Raw genomic sequence first — 23,022 nt, forward strand, 5'->3', positions numbered from 1 at the left:
GATATAGATAATAATATCTATATTATCCATAGGATAAAAACTGAGATCATAAACCCAGACCAAACTAGTAGAACAGGGCATTACTCTGGGGACAATCTCCACAGGCTCCTTTACATCATGACTCATGCCCAAGGTCGTGGAGTTGAGGCCATGGTCTTATCTTTCGATGCTGGAAAGGCCTTTGACCAGGAATCATGGGTGTTCCTATTTCAGACTTCAGACGGCCTGGGGTTTGGGCCCAACTTTGTAAGATGGGTCCAGATCCTTTATTCAATTCCACAGGCTTCTGTCAGAGCGAATGGTCAAATTTCTGAAGTCTTTGGACTCAAGAGGAGGACAAGACAGGATTGTCCTCTGTCCCCGCTTCTGTTCACTATCTGCATAGAATCCTGAGCACAAATGGTGAGAGACAGTCAGCACATAAAAGGTGTTCTAGCTGGAGAAGAAGAGCACAAATTGACATATTCTGATGACATCCTGCTATATTTATCAGATCCTACAACATCCAGATTCTTTCTGAAAAGAGAATATTATAAAGTTTGGCGATTACTCAGGTTACAAAGTTAATGTTGATAAAACTGAGGAAATGGAAATAACTTCCCTGAAATGAGTTCCCTGCTTTTGGAATCTGTGCCACAATTGATAACTTCCTCTGTAAATTTAGAAACCCGACAGTGCTGAAGGAGGCCATTCGGCCCATTGTGCCGGCACCGACAACAATCCCACCCAGGCCCTATTGCTGTAACCCCACATATTTACCCTGCTAATCCCCCTGACACTAAGGGGCAATTTACCATGGCGAATCAACCTAAACTGCACATCTTTGGACTGTGGGAGGAAACTGGAGCACTCGGAGGAAACCCACACAGACACGGGGATAATTCTCTCTGGACACTCAGTCCAGGTCTAAATAGTGTTTGATATAGCTCAAGCAGAACCTGCCCTGCTCTGGTACTCTATACATCAGCCAGTAAAGGAAAGTATTCCGTCTGCCGGTCGAAACCACCTTATCGAGCTGTCCTGTTACCCTCAGGAATCACTGGACACTCACTCTGAGATCCCTCTATTCACACACACAGGGAGATCGTATTAGAGAGAGGGGGGGGGGGATTGTTATGGGAGATGTAAAGGCCCAATGTGTCATATGGTCTCAATCTGATGTCTCTCTGCCTCAGAATTATTCAACACCGGCTCGGAGTGTGAGCATCACCAGAATCAAACACACGCCGCTGTTCTTTGCATCCAACTCTGTAGCTCGGCCTGGTGTCCCCTTTGCCACATCAGGGTGTGGTGTGAGTTTGGATCTCTCCATCAAACCCATGTTCCTGGTGCTGTGAGGCAGCAGTGATAACCACTGTGCGACCGTGCCACCCCCGTCTCGAGTTCAGATCCCAGTACTTTTTAGTTGGAGCATTGAGGAGTCAAAAAAACGGACTGAATGTGTGTGAGCGTCGGTGCGCTTATGTTTCTGTATTTCTGTGTGTCTGTGTGAGAGAGTTTCCAACTGTGTGCATGTGTTTCTGTGTGTGTGAGCGTGTGTGTGTATTTCAATGTGTTTGTGTGTGTGTCTGTATCTGTGTGTGTATTTCTGTGTGCACATGTGTGTGAATGTGTGTCTGCGCATGAGTGAATGTATATCACTGTGAGTGTGTGTGTGTGTGTGTTTATTACTGTGGGTGTCTCTGTGAATGAGTGTGTGTGTGTCCGTGAGTGTGCATCTGTGAGTGTGTGTCTGTGTGTCTGTGAATGTGTGTCTGTGTCTCTCTGTTGTGTGTGTGTCTCCGTGTGTTTGCGTCTGTGTGTGTGTCTGTGAATGTGTGTCTGAGTGTATGTGTGTGTGAGTGTCTGTCTCTGTGTGTTTATGTCTGTGTGTGTGTGTGAGTGGTGGAGCAGGCTCGATGGGTTAAATGGCCAACACATATTTGAGATTTAAATATATTGATACAGATGCATGCTGTCACTCCCCCCTCCCTCCCCACCCAGCCACAGAAAGATATCTGCAGTTTTGTCATATTTTTTGAACCATTTAATGTGACAGAATACGAAACATCCTGGCCAATGACACAAACAATGATCCAGCATTGTCAGCAGCATCGCTGGAAACATCAAATTGCAAAGTTATTCATATTTTGTAAATTGACAAAACTGATGGAGAGGTTTGAGTTCAGGGAAATGTAAACCGACACAACTTAGATTGAAAAGGGATGGAACAATGTACTTTAATAAATGATGAAAAGTGGAAGCTCAAAATGTTCCGATATTTCACAGCTGGATTCACACAATACACAGAGCAATGTCTCTGATACTCTGGAATTGCTGCAAATGTGGTTAATCTCAGTACGGAGGCTGCTTTCATGGTTCAATGTTAATCTGATCACTCTCATCAAAACAGGGTCAACATTTCTGTACAATGTGAGGGATTCGTAAGTTAATATAGTTCAGTTTCAATGTTTAAAATAACCAGTCACTTTTCTGTGGCTGCTTTGGGAGTGTCAGTGGAATGTACTTCACAGTAAAGTGTGAACAATTGTATTGAGGAATAATTGGAAGCAGTTTCCATTGAGAGCTTCCTGCATTCTGGAAATGTGTGTGATCTATTCAGAGATTGGAAATGACGGATGAATAAAGATACAGTTTGTTGTTAGTTTCATGACATTGTCTGCCTTGAAGGTTCACCAGTTCCATGTGCTGAGAGAAAGGAATGATTAAACAATGTCTATAATTCAAATCCTTCAGACAAGTGAAAAAGCAGGAGAACAACTGAATCCACAAACGCTGCCACAGACAGTATTTGAAGCTTCAACTTCATGTTTGAATGTGAAGGGCTGATTGAAATAAATAGGAGGCCACACTGGGATGCTGAGCAATTTGATTCCTGTTTTTCCTAAACTAATAAAAACCTGTGATGAAACATTCCTTGGACAGAGCAGAGGGAATTTTACTCTGTATTTAGGCCATTACAGTATTTGTGTTGGGAACATTTGATGAATAGTGCAGATTAAACATTATTCTTAACCGCTGGAATTTAAATTAGGGCCTGATTTAATCAAACATTGAAAATAATGAGGTAAAGGGAGAGGCTGATAAAGAACAAGTTTTTCTGCTGGCTGGGAACTCCAGGATTTGGGGACATTTGGATGTAGCCTCAGTTTAGGATTTTAGAAATGTGGGAATGAAATCATTGTCAGATGTGGTGTGGAGTTAGTTTGAAACAATCTTCTGCAAATGGCTCTTGATGCTCAGTCACTTGTTATTATTTTTAATCTGGGGTTGATAGATTTCCCTTAGTCCAAGGGGTAAAGAGGTAGAGAGTTAGATCACAGATCAGCCATCATCTTATTGAATACTGGAACAGGCTTTCAGGAAGATTATTCCAGATTCCAAGCAGCCTCTCGGTGAAGTGATTTTACTCACTTCACTTCTGATCCATTTCCCCATCATTAATAATCTGTACCCTCTTGTTCCTGACCATCTCTTGAGAGGGAAGATTTTCTCACTCTTTAACCAGTCCATACCTCTTAGGATCTTGAATCTCTCTATCAAGTCTCCTCTCAGCCTTGTTTTCTCTGGGGTGCGGGGAGAAAACATTCATTTCCACATCCTTCCCATTATTAAACTCTGACCAAAGGGGAACAGATTTCAAAATGAAATGAAGGTGCAAATGCCTGGTGACTGTCCCAGTATTAAATTAATTAAACACATCAAAACATTTTTGGTGGGGGGAGTGGGTGGGGGCTTTACTCCAGAGGCTGGGCAGTAAAGAAACAAGGGAGGCTCCCCACTCCCCCATCCCTTCCCTGATCTGTGTCTCTCCCTCTGCGTTTAACCCCCACCTCCAGCTGTGTTTCTGACTCATTTTACAAACCACACCAACACTGAGAATCTCCCTCATTCGATATCAATACATTCAATCTCAGCAATGAAGCTTCTATCACCCCCGCCCCCCTCTCTGTCTCTTTCACTCTCCCCCCAGATCTAGACTTTTCCAATACACAATCTCTGCACCCCTCCCTCTCCTGCTCTGGATAATCTGTCCTGATCTCTGCTCTGTTTCTCTATCTCAGCGTGAATCTGGAATGAAGTGCTCTCTCTGATAAGTTGCTGTCTGACCGTTTAAAATAATGATGTACGCTGTGCATCATGTTTTAAAGCTCAGGATGAGAAGAGAACAGTGGGAGGGGGAGCAGGAAAATCCACAATCCCACCCTGAAGTGGCTGCTGCACATTTTATTGAACCATTGAATTCAGCCACTTAAACCCTGTTCGGGAATTAAGGAAATACGAAGGTGCCCCTGAGAAAAGGCCTTGAATTGAGACCCAGTCACACAGGCCTTGAATTGAGGCCCAGTCACACAGGCCTTGAATTGAGGCCCAGTCACACAGGCCTTGAATTGAGGCCTACTGACACAGGCCTTGAATTGAGGCCTAGTCACACAGGTCTTGAATTGAGGCCTACTCACACAGGCCTTGAATTGAGGCCTACTCACACAGGACTTGAATTGAGGCCTACTCACACAGGCCTTGAATTGAGGCCGAGTCACACAGGCCTTGAATTGAGGCCTAGTCACACAGGCCTTGAATTGAGGCCAAGTCACACAGGCCTTGAATTGAGGGCCAGTGAAACAGAACAATCCTTTCCATCCACAAATCCCAGCGCCCTGTCTAAAAACACAAGGAGGACTCTGGGATTGAGAACAAGCCTTTCCTCAGGCTCAGGAATGTGAATTTCAGCTCCCTCTCCCTCCCGAGTGCTTCACAGTGAGAGAGGGAGACTGAGAATGTTATAAAGAGAAACTCAGTAAAAGTAGATTGAAGCGCTGCCCTGGGCTCTCACACAGCACCGTGACATTACTGAGAGTAAAACACAGGCACTGTCCAATTGGCCAATTAAACCGGGTCCCAATCGCAGCCTTTTTCATTCCAAGCCCCTGTGAGAACTCGATCGAAACGCCCTCTCTGCAGCTCTGCCTTACCCTGTTCCTCTCCATATCCCACCCTCCTTTCCCTCAATCTTTTATGTTTAAAATGTGGACACTGATATAGTGTTAGGAATATGGGGCAGGGAGGAGGCACAGAGCATGAGTGCACAGCAAGATCCCACACAGTCTGAACATGGCCAGATACAATGTGATATTTAAGTGAGGATTGAGGTGAAGTCAGTGGGAATGAGGGACCACACCTCTCCCTCTCTCCGCCCCTCTTCCTTCCACCCCTCCCCAGTTAAAATAAGGGGACATCACTCCTGGTTTGGTGCTGTTTGTACATTTGACATGAACAGGGAACCTTCCACTTCGAGCACAGTCACTCCTCTCTGATTCCCTCTCTCTTTTACCTCCACCATCTCTGCTCCTATCCACCCCACTCTTCTCTCTCCTGCACTTGATGATCTATCTCTGTTCTCTCTCTCTCTCTCTGCCTGTTTATCTCCCCCTTTCTCTGTGCGTACCCATCGCCCTCCTCTCTCTCTCGCCTGCTCTGGATAATCTCTCTCTCTCTCTCTGACGATGAATCTGGATTGAAATGCTCTCTGAAAGGTTTCTGTCTGACCATTTTAAATCATGTCACCCTGTGACCACTGTTTGTGTTGATCACTGATTCACATTGAGAAATGAGGCTGGGGGCAGTGGTGGGAGATGGAAGCAATCACAGTCAGTTGTCAGTACACTGAATTTGGGGAGCGGAACCACGGTCTCCCAGCAGGATAGGCTGCAGGGAAAATATGCACAGCAAGATCCCACAAGCAAACTGCTCTGTTACCCTCCCGTCCCCCCCGCCCCATCCCCCCGCCCCTCACTGTTACCCTCCATTTCCCATTTCTCTCACTGATAACTCACAATCAGAGGAGAACGATGGGAGACAGAGAGAGAGAGCAGGAAAACCCACAATCACATCCTGAATTAAATGCATTATTTTGTTTTTAACCATCGAGTTCTCCCACTTCAGCACTGACAGTGTTCGGGGATGAAGCAAATACAAAAGGACATTCTGAGGGCCCTCTGAGATTAGGCCTTGAATTGAGGCCTAGTCACAGAGGCTGCATTAAACCTCGGGGACAGAGGACAGTTTTCTCCCCCCTCCCCCAGTGAATGAGGACAATCCTCCCCAGCCCCGAAACTGCCCCAGACACGACAGGAAGGAGTGAGAGGGAAAAGGGAGAGTGGGGATGAGGGTGGAGCCAGTGATCTCCAGACCCTGCCCCTTCCACCCCCCCCCCCCCCCCCGCATTAAAACAACAAATCACGTTGGGATTTTCCTCGACTTTATTACAAGATGCAACACAGAAGCAAATAGGTGGAGCAACGGGGAAGGATTGCAGGAAAGTGAGTGAAAAAACGCCCTCGCCCTCTCTCTCCCCCTCCCTCCCTCCTCCACCTCATTCTCTCCCCCTACTTTTGCCCTCCCTCTCGCGACCCACATTCTAGAACCTTTGATCTCTCCCCCTTGCACACTCTGCCTCCCTCACACTTTCCCCTCTTTTCCACTCCCTCTCCCACTGATTCTCTTCCCCTCACCCTCTCTTCTCCTCACTCCCTTCCTCCTCACTTAATTTCTCCCTCCCCCTCACTCCCTCCCTCAATTCCTTCCCTTTCACTCTCTTCCCCCTCAGTCTCTGCCCTCACTCTCCCATTTACTTTCCATCCCTTAGTCTCTCTCCCTTCACACTTCCCCATCGCCCTCCCCTCTCTCTCCTCCTCACTCTGTCTTCACTCTCTCCCTCCCCCTTCAGTGTCTTTCCCCCTCAGTCTTTTCCATCACACTATCCCACCTCAGACCTTCCACTCTCTTCCCCCTCAGTCTTTTCCATCACACTATCCCGCCTCAGACCTTCCACTCTCTTCCCCCTCAGTCTTTTCCGTCACACTATCCCGCCTCAGACCTTCCACTCTCTTCCCCCTCAGTCTTTTCCGTCACACTATCCCGCCTCAGACACTCCCCTTCACTATCCGTCCCATCAACCTCTCTCCCGTTTATGCTCTCTCCCCTCAGTTGCTCTTCACTTACTCTCCCCCTTACTCTCTCCTCTGACTCTCTCCCCGTCAGTTCCTCTCCCCGTTCTCTCCCTCCTCTGACTCTCTCCCTCATTCTTCACCTTTCTCCCCCTCACTCCGTCCCTTCACTCCATCTCCGCTCACTTTCTCCCCTTCACTCTACCTCTCATTCTCTTCTCTCTCCTCCTCACTTTCATCCCCCACTCTCTCCCCCTCACTCCATCCCCTCTATCTCTCCGCTTCACCCTTCTCCTCCCCCTGCGTCCCCCGCACTCCCCTCTCATTCTCTTATCCCTCATGCGCTATCTTCCCGTCACTCTCCCTCCCCCATTCTCTCCCTCACTTTTCACCTATTCTCCCCCTCATTCGACCTCCCATCGTGCTCTCCCCTCACACCATCTGCCCTCAACCTCACTCCCCCTCACTCGCTCTTCACTGACCCTCTCCCTCACTCTTTCTGCTCACTCACTCTCTCATTGAGTGTATTTAAGACAGAGATAGATATGTTCTTGATTGGTCAGGGGATCAAATGTTATGGGGGAAAGGTGGGAGAATGGGGTTGGAAACTTATCAGCCGTGATTAAATGGTGGAGGAGACTCGATGAGCAGAATAGCTGAATTCTGCTCCTGTATCTTATGGTCTTTTCAGTTTCACGCTCACTGTTAGCGTTTACACTATTTACACTATTATTATTACACAATTATTTACACCAGTCCCCCGCCCTTTATTAGCTTGTGTACATATTAGTTTCAGCATTCCAATGATTCACAATTAGCATTTAACTAATTAACCAATCAGCATTTAATTGTAAATAACTACAGTTATACATATTATAAAATTAGGAATATCCATTACAATTACAGAGCAGCAGCATTAACCCTTTCTCTTCCAAGACTCGATAACACAGATCATGTCACATACTGAGCAGTATTCAGTTAAAACTAGCACAGACCAGACAACACAATAAAGTTAGTTTAAATTGACACAATAGATGATATGAATAGTTTGTTCTGAAGAAATGATATTAATTTGAAAGTGATTAATTCATAGTCTTTGAAGAATTTCCCCGATTCAATGTGAAGCTTTTAATGGTATAGAATATCTACCTACTTTTCAGCACCGGCATCTGCAACTGTAGATGGATGAAAAGCAACAATCTGACAAACACCAGGTAATATCTGTCACGGTAAAATAAACAGTTTGATAAATAATGGTAATATCTGACATCATGCATCTGTCCTGAGATCTTTGGGATAATCCAAAATAAATCATACATTCAGAAATTAAATAAAGCTGAGGTGAGTGTGCAGGAACAGAGTGAAATTGTGAATTCTACCTTTCTATGCTCTCGCTCTGCATCTGCTCAGTGAGATATAAGGAACAAGGAAAGAGCAAACTGCATTTCCGAGGCTCTGATGCTGTGCAATGCTGCTCCAGTGTTCCTGTGTTGCTTTCGTTCGAGGGATGTCGGTTTCAGAGGAAATGTTATCACTTGTTGTCCAACTGAAATGTTATTTGGTTACAGGGCGCTGCGATTTCATTAACCGCTGCAATGCATGGGTTTGTTGCTTGATAGTGGTTTGTGATGTGCGTTTCTGTGGGTTTATGGCTGCATGTTGCGAGTATTTAAGAGAGATTCTGTGTTTCTCTCTGTGTCAGTACGTGGATAAGAGTGTACAATTGTCTGTGTTTGTGAGTGTGTGGGTGTCCGTTTGGGCCTGTGTGTCTGGAAATAGGTGCAGGTGTGTTATCTTGGAAACAGGAATTACAGAGTGCAGCAGAGTTTACCCACTCCCATTCTGAATGGGATTAGTGTCTGATAACTGCACCAAATGTACACATTACAGTCTGAGATCATCCCCAACTACAACCTCCAGACAATATCTCCCACAGGGAATGAGGGAACAGAGTTCATGGACAGTGTCTGGTGATAAAAGGGTTAATTCACCAGCCGGGGTTCCTGCTGCAAACTCCAATCCCTGTCAATATTGTTCAATATTCACGCTGCAGTAACCGGTTCCCAGATGCAGACATGGGACTTACTGAACTTGTCTGAGGCTCACAGAGAGCAGCGCCTGCAGTAGCTGGGAGCCGCCAGCAGATGGTGGCATTGTGTCACTTTAATCACCAGATAGTGAAAGAGGTTTTGAGGAGAGGCTGGTGGAGCCTTTAATTCATTCACAGAGACAGAGAGGAAACTCTGACAAGATTGACCAATCTGCCCCCTGCTGGGTACTGTCAGAATCACACACACACTGTTCTCTCTCTGGAGAATTATCTCTGCTGCTCCATTTTGAAAGGAGGTTGAAGACTCTGTTGCTGAGAACACTGACAACACATTGCTGCTTAAACAATGGTTTGCAGCAATCTTTCCTTCAATGTGGAGACTAAAACTACAACAGTTTTCCAGCTGGGAAACCAGGTAAGCAGGGAAATCAGTGCCAGGCTGGAGGGGCTGATGGAATAGGGAGGGAGAGGGGCAGGAATGAAGGGTTTGGAAGGAGCTGTCGAAGATCTTCACAATTCAGGATTTCACTGTAACCGGTGGAGCAGCAATGTTTATAGATTGAAATGTTCACACTGTCACTCTCAGTCCCCGTCTGGATCCCTGCAGCGGCCCCAGCTGTCTCTCTCCATTTGGACTGAACTGATTCCTCTCCAGCCTGAAACAGATTAAAGATGAAACAGGAAATAAACAGATTGAACAACAGAGTAAATAACAGGAGACTGGAGTTAATGGGACAAACCTTCTGGTCTCTGGATCGCCAGAGGCCAGACACACATCCGAAGATGAGCATCGGGACCCTGTGGATGTCCTGACGCACTGATCTACCTGGGAATTGTCCCAGAGGTATTAACTACTATTGGGGAACTCCCCTGCTGCAGTTAGAGTCAGATACTTGGGACAGATCCACAAAGTTTACCTGGATAGTTACTCAGGTAATGTTAGACAGCTCACCACCTGGGCTAATACCTGAATAGCACAACCGAGTCCCCCAATCACTTCCCACTGATCCCCATACTCCACCTCCCACAATCTGACTAGACCCACTCATAGAGTCACAGAGGTTTACAGCATGGAAACAGGCCCAACTTGTCCATGCCACCCTTTTTTAAAAAACACCCGAAACTACAGTTCCACCCATATAGACTCAGTGGCTGAACCCTCGGATATATCCCCTCTCAGTACGGCCGTGATGCTTTCCCTAATCAAAAGTGCAACTCCCCCTCCTCTCTTACCTCCTGTTCTATCTTTCCGATAGTATCTGTACCCTGGAACATTGAGCTGCCAGTCCTGTCCCTCCCTTAGCCATGTTTCAGTAATTACTATAATATCCCAGTCCCATGTACCCATCAATGCCCTGAGTTCATCTGCCTTGCCCGTCAGGCCTCTTGCATTGGAATAAATGCAGTTTAATCTGGACTTCCCTTGCTCTCTGTCTTGCTTCTGTCTGATCTGTCTGGTACTAGGATTACTGACACTGCCTTTACTAATTAATGTGCTCTCTTTAACTTCCGTGCTGTCCTCAAACTTCTCTTTTGTCTCCCTACTGCTTTGGATCCCACCCCGCTGCCAACCTCGTTTAAACACTCCCGAGCTGCTCGAGCAAATCTCCCCGCCAGGATGTTAGTCCCCCTCCAGTTCAAATGTAACCCATCCCTCTTGAACAGATCAGCCCTTCCCCAGAAAAGATCCCAATGATCCAAAAATCTAAATCCCTGCCCCCTGCACCAGCTCTCAAGCCAGTCATTCATCTGCCTAATCCTCCTATTCCTACTCTCACTAGCACGTGGTACCGATAGTAGTCCTGAAATTACTACCTTCGAGGTCCTACACGTTAGCCTTCTGCCTAACTCTCTGTATTCACATTTCAGGACCTCATCCCTTTTCCTACCTATGTCGTTGGTACCAATATGTACAACGACCTCTGGCTGCTCACCCTCCCCCTTAAGAATGTCCTGCAATCGCTCAGAGACGTCCTTGACCCTGGCACCAGGGAGGCAACACACCATCCTGGAGTCTCGATTGCAGCCACAGAAACGCCTGTCTGTGCCTCTAACTAGCGAGTCCCCTATTACTACTGCTCGCTTGCTCTTTGCCCGACCCTGTCCCACAGCAGAACCAGCTGTGGTGTCACAGGCCTGGCTACTGCTGGTATCTCCCCCTGACAGGCTATCACTCCCGTAAATCATCTCTCCCTCCCCTCCAGCCCGACTACCTCCCACTAGCCCTTGAACAAATCTGACTAAACCTCCCAACTTGGCCTCATCCGTCCCACCCTCTCCTGACCTGACATAGAAACATGGAAGATAGGAGCAGGAGGCGGCCATTTGGCCCTTTAAGCCGACTCCACCATCCATCACAATCATGGCTGATCGTCCAACTCAAAAGCCTAATCCTGCTTTCTCCCCATAACCTTTGATCCTGTTCACCCCAAGTGCTATATGCAGCCGCCTCTTGAATACATTCTTGACTATATCTCTGACTTAAACTGATTACTCAAGAAGCAACCCCAACCCACTACTCTCCAAAGCTATTAACCAATCCCAACCCCCGACCACGCAACCAAATCTAACGAGACACCCAACAACATTACCAACTCCCAGCCACCATCCAAACTGCTGATTAACCCTCCAACCCAACACAATACAACTCGACCACCATCCCGACACCCAGAACTAATCCTTGAACCTCTCCCCAGCTCCCTGACTAACCACTCATCCAGCGACACACCAACCCATTCACTCCCACAATCAACTAACACTTATGGAGCTCCCCGGGGTCACTGCTGTAAATAGGGTGTGCTCGCTCTACGTGACTCCACTCTGCTCTGGTGGAGATCACCTGGGTCACTGCTGTAAATAGGGTGCGTGCTCTCTCTTCCCCAACTCTGCTCTGCTGGAGCTCCCCGGGGTTACTGTGCTGTAAATAGGGTGTGTGCTCTCTCTTCCCCGACTCTTGTCTGCTCTGATGGAGCTCCCAGGGTCGCAGTGCTGAAGATCCTGGGAGAAATATGCAGCAGTTTCAGGTTGGGAGAATTTTTTAACATACCGGCAATCTGCTTACCATTGCTGCTGCTTGGAAGATTCAGGCACATTTATATTTTAAATCCATTGATATTTTAACTGTTACACTAAAAATTAACACAAACACTCACCGGATCACCTCCAGACTCCTGCAGGTCAGTATGAGGCGGCGGAGAGCAGGGACAGATTGATCTGTGAAGGAGTTTGATTCCAGGTACAGAATCCTCAGTGACTGTTTTGTACTGAGAGCGGAGGCGAGATCCTCAGCACAAGAATCTGTGAGAGTGTTATGTCTGAGACTGGAGACCAGAGAGAGGAATAACAGGAATTAGGCTCAATCCCCAGTGTTTTAAATAATACTGTTAATAACAATAATAATGTATTGTATCAGACATTCCAAAAACACAACCTGCATTTCTGTAGAATGAGGAAATACTCAATGCTGAAAATGAAATATAAATAAACTGGAAATGCTCAGCAGGTTCGCTAAATACATGTGAAGAGAGAAACAGGGGTAAAGTTTGAGCTTCCATTGGAACTGGGAACGGGCAGTGAATTGAGAGGTTTGAAGTGACAGCGGTGGGTGGCTGGGGAAGAAACAAAGAAAGGACAAACTGGAATTACAGGAGTGATTAAATGATAAAAGTGATGATGGGACAGGACCATAATCACAGGATCCCCATGTCCTTACTCGGAGTGGCTCGGGAGGGACATGGGATGGTCAGTGGTTTGGGAATGCAGTTTGTGGTGAGGTTGAAGATAATGGCTGTGATTTTACCAGAAGCTCTGAAGTGCCAGCATGGGGATTGGAAATGGGTGGTGTGTCCGTGTGGGCAGGATAGGCAGAGTTATGACGGTGATATTGTCAGAGGGAGACAATTAACGGCTGGCAGGCAGGGGGAGCTGCCCACTGAGGCAGCCTGGGCACGGGGCACCGGTTCAGGCAATGCTGGCACCATCTCCAAAGGCAGCAGGACTTTCAAACAGCAGCTCTGGAGGGAGCAGCGAGGGAGCTCTGCTTACTGAATGAAGGACTGAAATGTCAGAAAGCAGAGCAAGGCTTGCCCCCCACCCCCCCTCCCTCCCTGGAGGGGCTCCTCCCGGCTGCTCAGGCTCAGAGGGAGGTCCTGTTCCCTCAGGATGGGAGGAGATTATCCCATCGGTACAAGCCAGTCTGGATGGAGATTGCTGGGAGGTGAGCAGGTTTCAGACACGTGGTTACAGAGTGGAAAAGGATCAATGTCCTGATGTGTTCTGCCACGGTGAGTGCATAACAGCCTGATATGTGAATAAGGATGAGGGGGAAATTGTGGAAAGAACATCTCCACCCAGACACTGGCAATGCAAAGGACTTGCAGAATCTCACTGGCTGTCCTGTCTGGAGACAATACACATCTCTGTAACCTGTGCTTAATGCTGCCTTCTCTCACATTATCTGTCTCTTTAAGACCTGGTTGGCTGTAGGGATTCGCATTCTAATCAGTATTCTGGAACTTGATTTTGTGTCTCTGTGTCCTGTTTGAGAGCAGATTTCCACTCCATCTGACGAAGGAGCAGCGCTCTGAAAGCTAATGGTATTTGCTACCAAATAAACCTGTTGGACTTTAACCTGGTGTTGTTAAAACTCTTACAATGCAAAGGCAGCAGCATTGACTGTCAGAGACATGTCCGTTAGGCTGCCACCAGCATAGGCTCGAGCAGGGCTGACCAACATATTCACTGGGCAAACACACGTCAATGTTTTTCTCACTCAAGGGGCCGATGAGTAAATTTCAGAATGATAAAGTTTGGCACAGCAGAAATTTCAATTAAAAACTAAACTGAGATATGAAAAGAAACAACTTGCTGAGCACAATAATGAGTAATAAATAAAGATGATTATTAGAGTTTAATCCTCATCAATCACAAATTGTTTCTCTCCCACATTTGCTGCAGATTGGCTCAAAAACCCAGCAGCAGCAAACATGGGAAAGAAGCGGGATGTGATTGGAGGAGCAGCTCCATGCAGATTCTTCCATTCAAACTGAACTGTGTGACTGAGATTCTGGAAACTCGCTCCGGGGGCCGCATTGAGGGGCTTCGAGGGTCACATTCGCCCCTTGGTCCACACGTTGGACAACCCTGGGCTACTGCATGTGTTTGATGGGTGAGTAACAGTTTATGTGTTTGGAAAGAGAGCAAACATCATCAGGGAATGAGTGAAGAAGAGTGGAGACATCCAGGTCTTGCCATCCTTATGCCAATGGAAGATGAAGTGCTGGATCAGGAAGGCCTGGGGACAGAGTGGGTAATTACTGCTGGTGAGATGGGTTGAGTGGGTGGCCTAATGAATGGGCACAGGAGAGCGTCTGGTGAGGACAAAACATAGAGCTTGTTTATCCATCACTGGTCACAGAGAGCAGTCTGAAGGACGTATTGGGATAAGAACAAAATACCTCGGAACAGCAGAAGGTCATTCAGCCCCTCGAGCATACTCCATCACGGCTGATCTAATTATAGTCTCAACTCTTTTCCCCGTAACCCTTGATTCGCTTCTCAATCCAAAATCATTCTGAACTCAGCCTTGAATATATTCAATGACTCTGCCGCCACGAGTCTCCAGGGAAGAGAATTCCACTGACCATCCACCATCTAAAAAATAAATTTCTCCTCATCTCAGTCTTAAGGGACTAACAATTACATTTTAAAATCTGTCCCCTTGTTCTGGTCTCTCTTTCAAGAAGAAACAGCCTCTCAGCAACCACCCTGTCTCATTCCCTCAGGATATTATTTGTCTCAATGCGATCACCTTTTAATCTTCTGAACTTTAATAGATATTGCTCCAATCTGCTCAATTTTCCCTCGAGAAATAAACCTCTCCATCCCAGGAATCAGCCAAGTGAACTTTCTCTGAACTGGTTCCAATACAATTCTATCCTTTTTTAAGTAAAGAGCTCAACACTGTACACATTACTCCAGTTGTGGAGCCTCCCTGAGCCTCTCCACATCCCCTTGAAACATCTTTGCATCCTCCTCACAATTCAGATTTTCACCTAGTTTTCTATTATTCGCAGATTTGGAAATATTATATTTGATCCCCACATCCATATCATTGATGTAGATTCTGAATAGCTGAGACCCAAACACTGATCCCTGCCGTACTCCACTAGTTAGAGGCTGTCAACCCAAAAATAACACATTTATTCCAACTCCTTGTTTCTGTCCATTAACCAGTTCTCAATCCATGCTGGTATATTCCTCCCAATCCCACGTGCTCCAATTTTATTTAATAACCTCTTGTGTGTGAATCATGCAACTATAGAATCCCTAGTGTAGGAATCGTCATTCGGCCCATCGAGACACACTGACAGAGGAACTTACCAAGGTCCGCTCGCCATAAACTCACTAATTTACTGGGGCTAATCCACCTAACCTACATATCTTGGGACACGAAGGGCAATTTTACCATGGCCAATCCATCTACCATCCATATCTTTGGAGTGTGGGAGGAAACTGGAGCACCCAGAGGAAACACAGGCAGACACGGGGAGAATGTGGAAACTCCACACAGTCACTGGAATTGAACCCGGGCCCCTGGCTGTGATGCAACAATGTTAACCACTGTGTCACCGTGCCAGCCTTTCATAAATCCATGTTGGCCCGGTCTCATCCTGCCATTAATTTCAAAGTTTTCTGTTATCACTTCCTTTATTATAGATTATTATAGGATTTCCATACAAAGAACAAAGAACAGTACAGCACAGGAAACAGGCCCTTCGGCCCTCCAAGCCTGTGCCGCTCCTTGGTCCAACTAGACCAATCGTTTGTATCCCTCCATTCCCAGGCTGCTCATGTGACTATCCAGGTAAGTCTTAAACGATGTCAGCGTGCCTGCCTCCACCACCCTACTTGGCAGCGCATTCCAGGCCCCCACCACCCTCTGTGTAAAAAACGTCCCTCTGATGTCTGAGTTATACTTCGCCCCTCTCAGCTTGAGCCCGTGACCCCTCGTGATCGTCACCTCCGACCTGGGAAAAAGCTTCCCACTGTTCACCCTATCTATACCCTTCATAATCTTGTATACCTCTATTAGATCTCCCCTCATTCTCCGTCTTTCCAAGGAGAACAACCCCAGTCTACCCAATCTCTCCTCATAGCTAAGACCCTCCATACCAGGCAACATCCTGGTAAACCTTCTCTGCACTCTCTCCAATGCCTCCACGTCCTTCTGGTAGTGCGGCGACCAGAACTGGACGCAGTACTCCAAATGCGGCCTAACCAGCGTTCTATACAGCTGCATCATCAGACTCCAGCTTTTATACTCTATACCCCGTCCTATAAAGGCAAGCATACCATATGCCTTCTTCACCACCTTCTCCACCTGTGTTGCCACCTTCAAGGATTTGTGGACTTGCACACCTAGGTCCCTCTGTGTTTCTATACTCCTGATGACTCTGCCATTTATTGCATAACTCCTCCCTACATTATTTCTTCCAAAATGCATCACTTCGCATTTATCCGGATTAAATTCCATCTGCCACCTCTCCGCCCAATTTTCCAGCCTATCTATATCCTGCTGTATTGCCCGACAATGCTCTTCGCTATCCGCAATTCCAGCCATCTTTGTGTCATCCGCAAACTTGCTGATTACACCAGTTACACCTTCTTCCAAATCATTTATATATATCACAAATAGCAGAGGTCCCAGTACAGAGCCCTGCGGAACACCACTGGTCACAGACCTCCAGCCGGAAAAAGACCCTTCGACCACTACCCTCTGTCTCCTATGGCCAAGCCAGTTCTCCACCCATCGAGCCACTTCTCCTTGTATCCCATGAGCCTTAACCTTCTTAACCAACCTGCCATGTGGGACTTTGTCAAATGCCTTACTGAAATCCATATAGACGACATCCACGGCCCTTCCTTCATCAACCGTTTTTGTCACTTCCTCAAAAAACTCCACCAAATTTGTAAGGCACGACCTCCCTCTTACAAAACCATGCTGTCTGTCACTAATGAGATTGTTCCGTTCTAAATGCACATACATCCTGTCTCTAAGAATCCTCTCCAACAACTGCCCTACCACGGACGTCAAGCTCACCGGCCTATAATTTCCTGGGTTATCCCTGCTACCCTTCTTAAACAACGGGACCACATTCGCTATCCTCCAATCCTCAGGGACCTCACCCGTGTCCAAAGAAGCGACAAAGATTTCCGTCAGAGGCCCAGCAATTTCCTCTCTCGTCTCCCTGAGCAGTCGAGGATAGATGCCATCAGGCCCTGGGGCTTTGTCAGTTTTAATGTTCCCTAAAAAACCTAACACTTCCTCTCTCGTAATGGAGATTTTCTCTAACGGGTCAACACCTCCCTCCGAGACACTCCCGGTTAACACGCCCCTCTCCTTCGTGAATACCGATGCAAAGTATTCATTTAGGATCTCCCCTATTCCCTTGGGTTCTAAGCATAATTCCCCTCCTTTGTCCCTGAGAGGTCCGATTTTCTCCCTGACAACTCTTTTGTTCCTAACGTATGAATAGAATGCCTTAGGATTCTCCTTAATCCTGCCTGCCAAGAACATCTCGTGCCCTCTTTTTGCCCTTCTAACTCCCCGTTTGAGATCTTTCCTACTCTCTCTGTATTCCTCCAGAGCTCCATCTGTTTTCAGTTGCCTGGACTTAACATACGCCTCCCTTTTCATTTTAATCAGATCCTCAATTTCCCTGGTTATCCACGGCTCTCGAATCCTACCTTTCCTATCTTTCCTTTTTACAGGCACATGCCTATCCTGCAGCCTTATCAATAGTTCCTTAAAAGACTCCCACATGCCAGACGCGGACTTACCCTCGAACATCCTCTCCCAATCAACATCCACCAATTCCTGCCTAATCCGGCTATAGTCAGCCTTCCCCCAATTTAGCACCCTGCCTGTAGGACAGCACTCATCCTTGTCCATTACTATCCTAAAGTTAACAGAGTTGTGGTCACTATTTGCCACATGTTCCCCTACTGAAACTTTGACGACCTGACCGGGCTCATTTCCCAGAACTAGGTCCAGTATAGCCCCCTCTCTAGTCGGGCTATCTACATACTGTTCCAAAGAACCTTCCAGTACGCATTTTACAAATTCCTCCCCGTCCGGTCCCCCAGCTCTAAGCACTTTCCAGTCTGTGCCAGGGAAATTAAAGTCCCCCACTACAACAACCCTATTTTTTCTGCACCTATCCAGAATCTCCTGACATATCCTTTCCTCCACTTCCCGTGGGCTGTTGGGTGGTCTGTAGTACACCCCCAGCATAGTGACTGCACCCTTCCTGTTTCTGAGTTCCACCCACAGCGACTCAGTACATGACCCCTCTAAGTTGTCTACCCTCTGCACCGCGGTAATATGCTCCTTAACTAATATCGCTACTCCCCCACCTTTTTTAGCCCCTCCTCTGTCTCGCCTAAAACACTGATACCCCGGAATATTCAGCTGCCAGTCCTGTCCTTCTTTTAACCAAGTTTCCGTCACCGCAACCACATCCAAATTCCGCACAAGCATTAAGGCCCTAAGTTCGTCTGTTTTACCCGTTACACTCCTCGCATTGAAGCAGATGCACTCCAGACCTCCAGGCCCAGTCAGGTCCTCCTCCTCCAGAGTGCTCCTCTTCTTAGCTAGCCTTGCCCTGGCCCCCAGCTCGACCCCAGCCTCAGTATTTACTGACCTACTGTTTTGTTCCCCACCCCCCTGCCACACTAGTTTAAATCCTGCCGAAACACTCGAGCAAAACTCCCAGCCAGGATATTTGCTCCCTTCCAGTTAAGGTGTAACCCATCCTTTCTGTACAGTTGCCATCCTGACTTGAAGATTTCCCAGTTATCTATGAATTTAAAACCCTCCCTCTTGCACCAGTCCTTTAGCCACGCGTTCAACTGTAGAATCTCCCTGTTCCGAGCCTCACTTGCACTAGGCACCGGGAGCAGTCCAGAGATTGCTACACTGGAGGTCTTACTTTTTAGCCTAGCACCCAACTCCCTGAATTTCTCTCGTATGACCCCCCTGCTCTTCCTACCTACATCATTTCCCCCAATGTGTACAATCACATCCGTTTGACTACCTTCCTTTTTAAATATGCTTCCTACCCTCTCGGAGACATCCAGTACCCCGGCACCAGGGAGGCAGACTACCATCCTGGATTCTCGTTCAGTCCCACAGAAGCGCCTGTCCGTGCCTCTAACTATTGCATCCCCCACAACTATCGCTCTCCTAAACCCCTTCTTTCCCTTCCGGACCCCTGAGCCTGTCTCCGTGGAGGCGATCTGGTCCTCGTGGCTTACCCCTGGAGGGTCATCCCCCTCCACAGAATCCAAAACAATATACCTATTGTGGAGGGGGACAACCACAGGGGATCCCTCCACAGACGGCTCACTCCCTTCCCTTCTCCCATCTGTTGCCCATCCCTTTCTCTTATGGGAGACTGCCACTGGGGTGCTTTCTGGCACATCACCCTTCTGACTATTACCCCTCCTAACCGTGACCCACGTGTCTTCCTTCCGAGACTCTGGTGTCACTACCTGACTATAACTTTTATCTATTACTCTCTCATTTTCCCTAACTAAACTGAGTTCATCGAGCCTCAGCTCCAGCTCCCTTACACGATCCTTCAGGAGATGCAGTTCCACACATCTGGCACAGATATGGACTTCTGGGAGGCAAGTTGTCTCCAGGAACTCCCACATCCCACACCGAATGCAGTATACTGGCCTCCCACTCATACCAGCCATGTCCTTTTTAGTTTTGGGGATAAAACAAAAAGGGGGTGTAACCAAAGAAAAACAAACAAACAACCTTCCTCGCCGAAGCCCTGTGAGCCAAAGCCCTTTTAGCTCTCACTCTGTCCCCTGCTCACTCCACTGCCCGCTAACGACGCTGCCCGCTCAAAGGTGCGGCCTACTTTTAAACCCTCCAAAATCTTCCCAGGCTGCTGCTGGGCCTATTTCTGTTTAGAAAAAAAACCTCCGATTTTTTTCACTAATTTAACTGAAAAATAATTAAATAAATTAGTGCACAAACAAGCTCCCTTACCCTCAGCCTGCTCCTGTGGAACAATGAGGCTGAAACCTCCAAGTTAAGCACTTTTAATGTCCATCAATGGACATCAATACCATCAATGTCAGACTAATAGATCTGCAGTTGCCCGGGTTTCCGTAACCCCACATATTTACGCCGCTAATCCACCTAACCTACACATCTTGGACACTAACGGGAAATTTAGCACGGCCAATCCACCCAACCTGCACAGTTTTTTTGGACTATGGGAGGAAACAGGAGCAGCCGGAGGAAACCCACACAGACACGGGGAGAACGTGAAAACTCCACAGACAGTCGCCCAAGGCTGGAATGAATCCGGGAATCTGACGCTGTGAGGCAGCAATGCCAACCCTGGTGCCACATCTTCGCTTAATCTAATACACTCCTTGAATTAGCAACGGCTGGAACACTTCTGCTGCTCTTCTCCAAATGAAAGGAATCTAGTTTTGTTGGAAACGCCACACATTTGCACATCACCATGTCTAAAACAGCTTGTTTTGTGATTGGCACTGGAACGTGCTTCTCCAAGAAATTGCTTGAATAGATTCTGTGAACGAATCTTCTTTTCAACTTTTGACAATCTGAGCGATTTATACAGTAAATGGAAGAAGCCACAGGAGCACTGACCTACAGAGGGATCTGTGTGTACAAGTCTACAGATCCCTGAAAGTAGCAACACAGGTGGATGAGGTGGTCAAGAAGGCAGACAACATGCTTGTCTTCATCGACCGGGGCATCGAGTGTAAAAGTTGTCAAGTTATGTTACAGCTGTATGAAACTTCAGTTGGCCACATTTGAATATTGCTTGCAGTTCCGTTTGCGACACGACCAGAATGATGTGAATGCTTTGGAGAGGGTGCAAGGAAGGTTTACCAGAATGTTGCCTGGTCAAGGACGGTTAGGTTATGAGGAGACGTTGTATAAACACAGATTGTTTCACTACAAAAAAGGGAGGCTGAGGGGTGACCTGATGGAGGTATCCACAATTATGAGAAGCATCAATATGGTGGATAGTCGGAGACTTTTCTCCAGGGCGGAATGGTCAACTACAAGAGGGCACAGGTTGAAGGTGAGAGGAGCAAAGTTTGGAGGGAGGTGTGTGGGGTAAGTTTTCACCCAGAGGGTGGTGGGTGCCTGGAAGGCACTGCCAATGGAGGTGGCAGAAGCAGGCACGTTTCCAATGTCCAAGGTGCATCTTGGTAGACACATGAACAAGAGACAAACAGAGGAATAGAAACTGCAAATTGGCAGTAAGTTCTGGGTCTGAATAAGCGTTAGGAGGCGCCACAGGCTTGGTGGGCTGAAGGGCCTGTTCCTGTGCTGTGCGGTTCTTTGTTCTTCTTTGTATATGAAGATTAAAATCACCCGTGGTTATTGCAATATGTTTTTACAAGGCCCCATTATTTTTCCTGTGTATTGTGTCGGAGATTGTGACTGTTGTTAGGAGCCTATAAATGATTCCCACAAGAGAACTTTTAACTTTGCTCATACTTATCTCTATCCAATCTGATTCCGCATCTGGATCATTGGAACTAAGTTCACCTCTCGCGACTGTACTGACATCTGTTACTAACAGTGAGACTCCACCACCATGTCCTGTCCTCCATTTACTGTCATCCACTCACTCTCCCCCTTTTCACTAATCAATGGATGTTGTGTCCGGGGAGAGCTGTGCACATCTGAGGAGGAGGAGAGAACCTCAGAGGATGAACCGTAACATTATTCCCCCACTCCCTCAACATAAGGATTTGTGGGACTGACATCCCATTGCTCAGGGATCAGAGAGAGAAGCAACAGGAGTCAGAGGAAAAGCAGTTTTCCTGATTCATAACTGACGCCAATAGTAATGGGCGGTGTTTTTTATACAAATACCAGTGGTGAAATTATATTGTTGAATATTCAGTTTTTATAAACACAATCTCACACAGTCTGCTACTTACTCCAGTTTCTGTATTTTACAGTCCGGATTCCTCAGAGCCACAGACAGCAGTTTCACTCCTGAATCTCCCAGTTTATTCTCACCCAGATTCAGATCTATCAGTGAGCGGTTTGTACTGAGAGCAGAGGCCAGGTCCTCGGCACAAGAATCGGTGAGAGCGTTACCATAGAGACTGGAGATCAGAGAGAGAAAAATAACAGGAATCAGGGTAAATCCACAGTGTTTTTAAGAATAAGATCATTAACAATAATAATGTACAGCGCGCGGGACATTCAAGAAACACAACTTCAGTTCATACAGGAGGCAAAATTCTATTGATGCTGTAAATCTGAAACATGAACAAAATATGTGGAAAATCTCAGCAGGACAGGCAGCATCTGTGAAGAGAGAAACAGATTTAGTTTCGGTTCAATTCGCGAAACTTAGAAATTGGAAGTAGCAGTGAATTTTAAAAAATTTTCGTGACAGGGAGCTGGGGATGGGCGGGTGACAAGGGAAGAACAAAATGGAAGTGCCGGAGTGATTAAATGACAAAAAGGATGATGGTGAAAGGGAAGAGCACAGGATTCCCATGTCCTTACCCTGAGTCACAGGGAGGGACATGGGATGGTCAGTGGCTCAGGAATGGAGTGTGTGGTGGGGTTGATGATGATGAGAGAGAAACCTTTTTCACACGGCCAGTGGTTTGGGTCTGGAATTCACAGCCGGGAAGTGTGGTGGAGGTCGGCTGCATCGAAGCAGTCAAAAAGGAATTAGATGATTTTTTGAATATAAAGAATGAGCGAGGATACGAGAAAAACGCTGGAGAATGACACAAATTCCTAATGCTAATTTGGTGAGCTGGTGCAGACACGATGGGCCAAATGGCCTCATTGTGCACCGTAAGAACTCTGTGGAGATAATGGTTGTAAATGTATCGATATTTCAGCTGGAAGTTGGTGATGTTGCCGTGTGGACAGTGTTAGTAGCCACAGTCCTCAGTGAAATATTAATATTTGTCTCCAATAGAGAGAGA

The 23,022-nt window shown here is 46.9% G+C and overlaps 1 protein-coding gene across 1 annotated transcript in view; it reads right to left on the reverse strand.

Moving 5' to 3' along the window:
* Positions 1-7,772: 7,772 nt before the first annotated feature.
* Positions 7,773-23,022, reverse strand: part of LOC144483449 (NACHT, LRR and PYD domains-containing protein 3-like) — a 69,329-nt gene continuing 54,079 nt past the window's right edge. The window contains exons 11-13 of the mRNA XM_078202139.1: positions 22,009-22,179; positions 12,150-12,317; positions 7,773-9,653 (exon numbers count right to left, since the gene is read on the reverse strand). Of these exons, the coding sequence (XP_078058265.1) occupies positions 9,566-9,653; positions 12,150-12,317; positions 22,009-22,179 (427 nt within the window). The 3' untranslated portion in view covers positions 7,773-9,565. The remainder of the gene's footprint in view (positions 9,654-12,149; positions 12,318-22,008; positions 22,180-23,022) is intronic.

The sequence above is a fragment of the Mustelus asterias genome, unplaced genomic scaffold (assembly GCF_964213995.1).
Source record: "Mustelus asterias unplaced genomic scaffold, sMusAst1.hap1.1 HAP1_SCAFFOLD_69, whole genome shotgun sequence".
In the NCBI taxonomy this organism is placed as follows: Eukaryota; Metazoa; Chordata; class Chondrichthyes; order Carcharhiniformes; family Triakidae; genus Mustelus; species Mustelus asterias.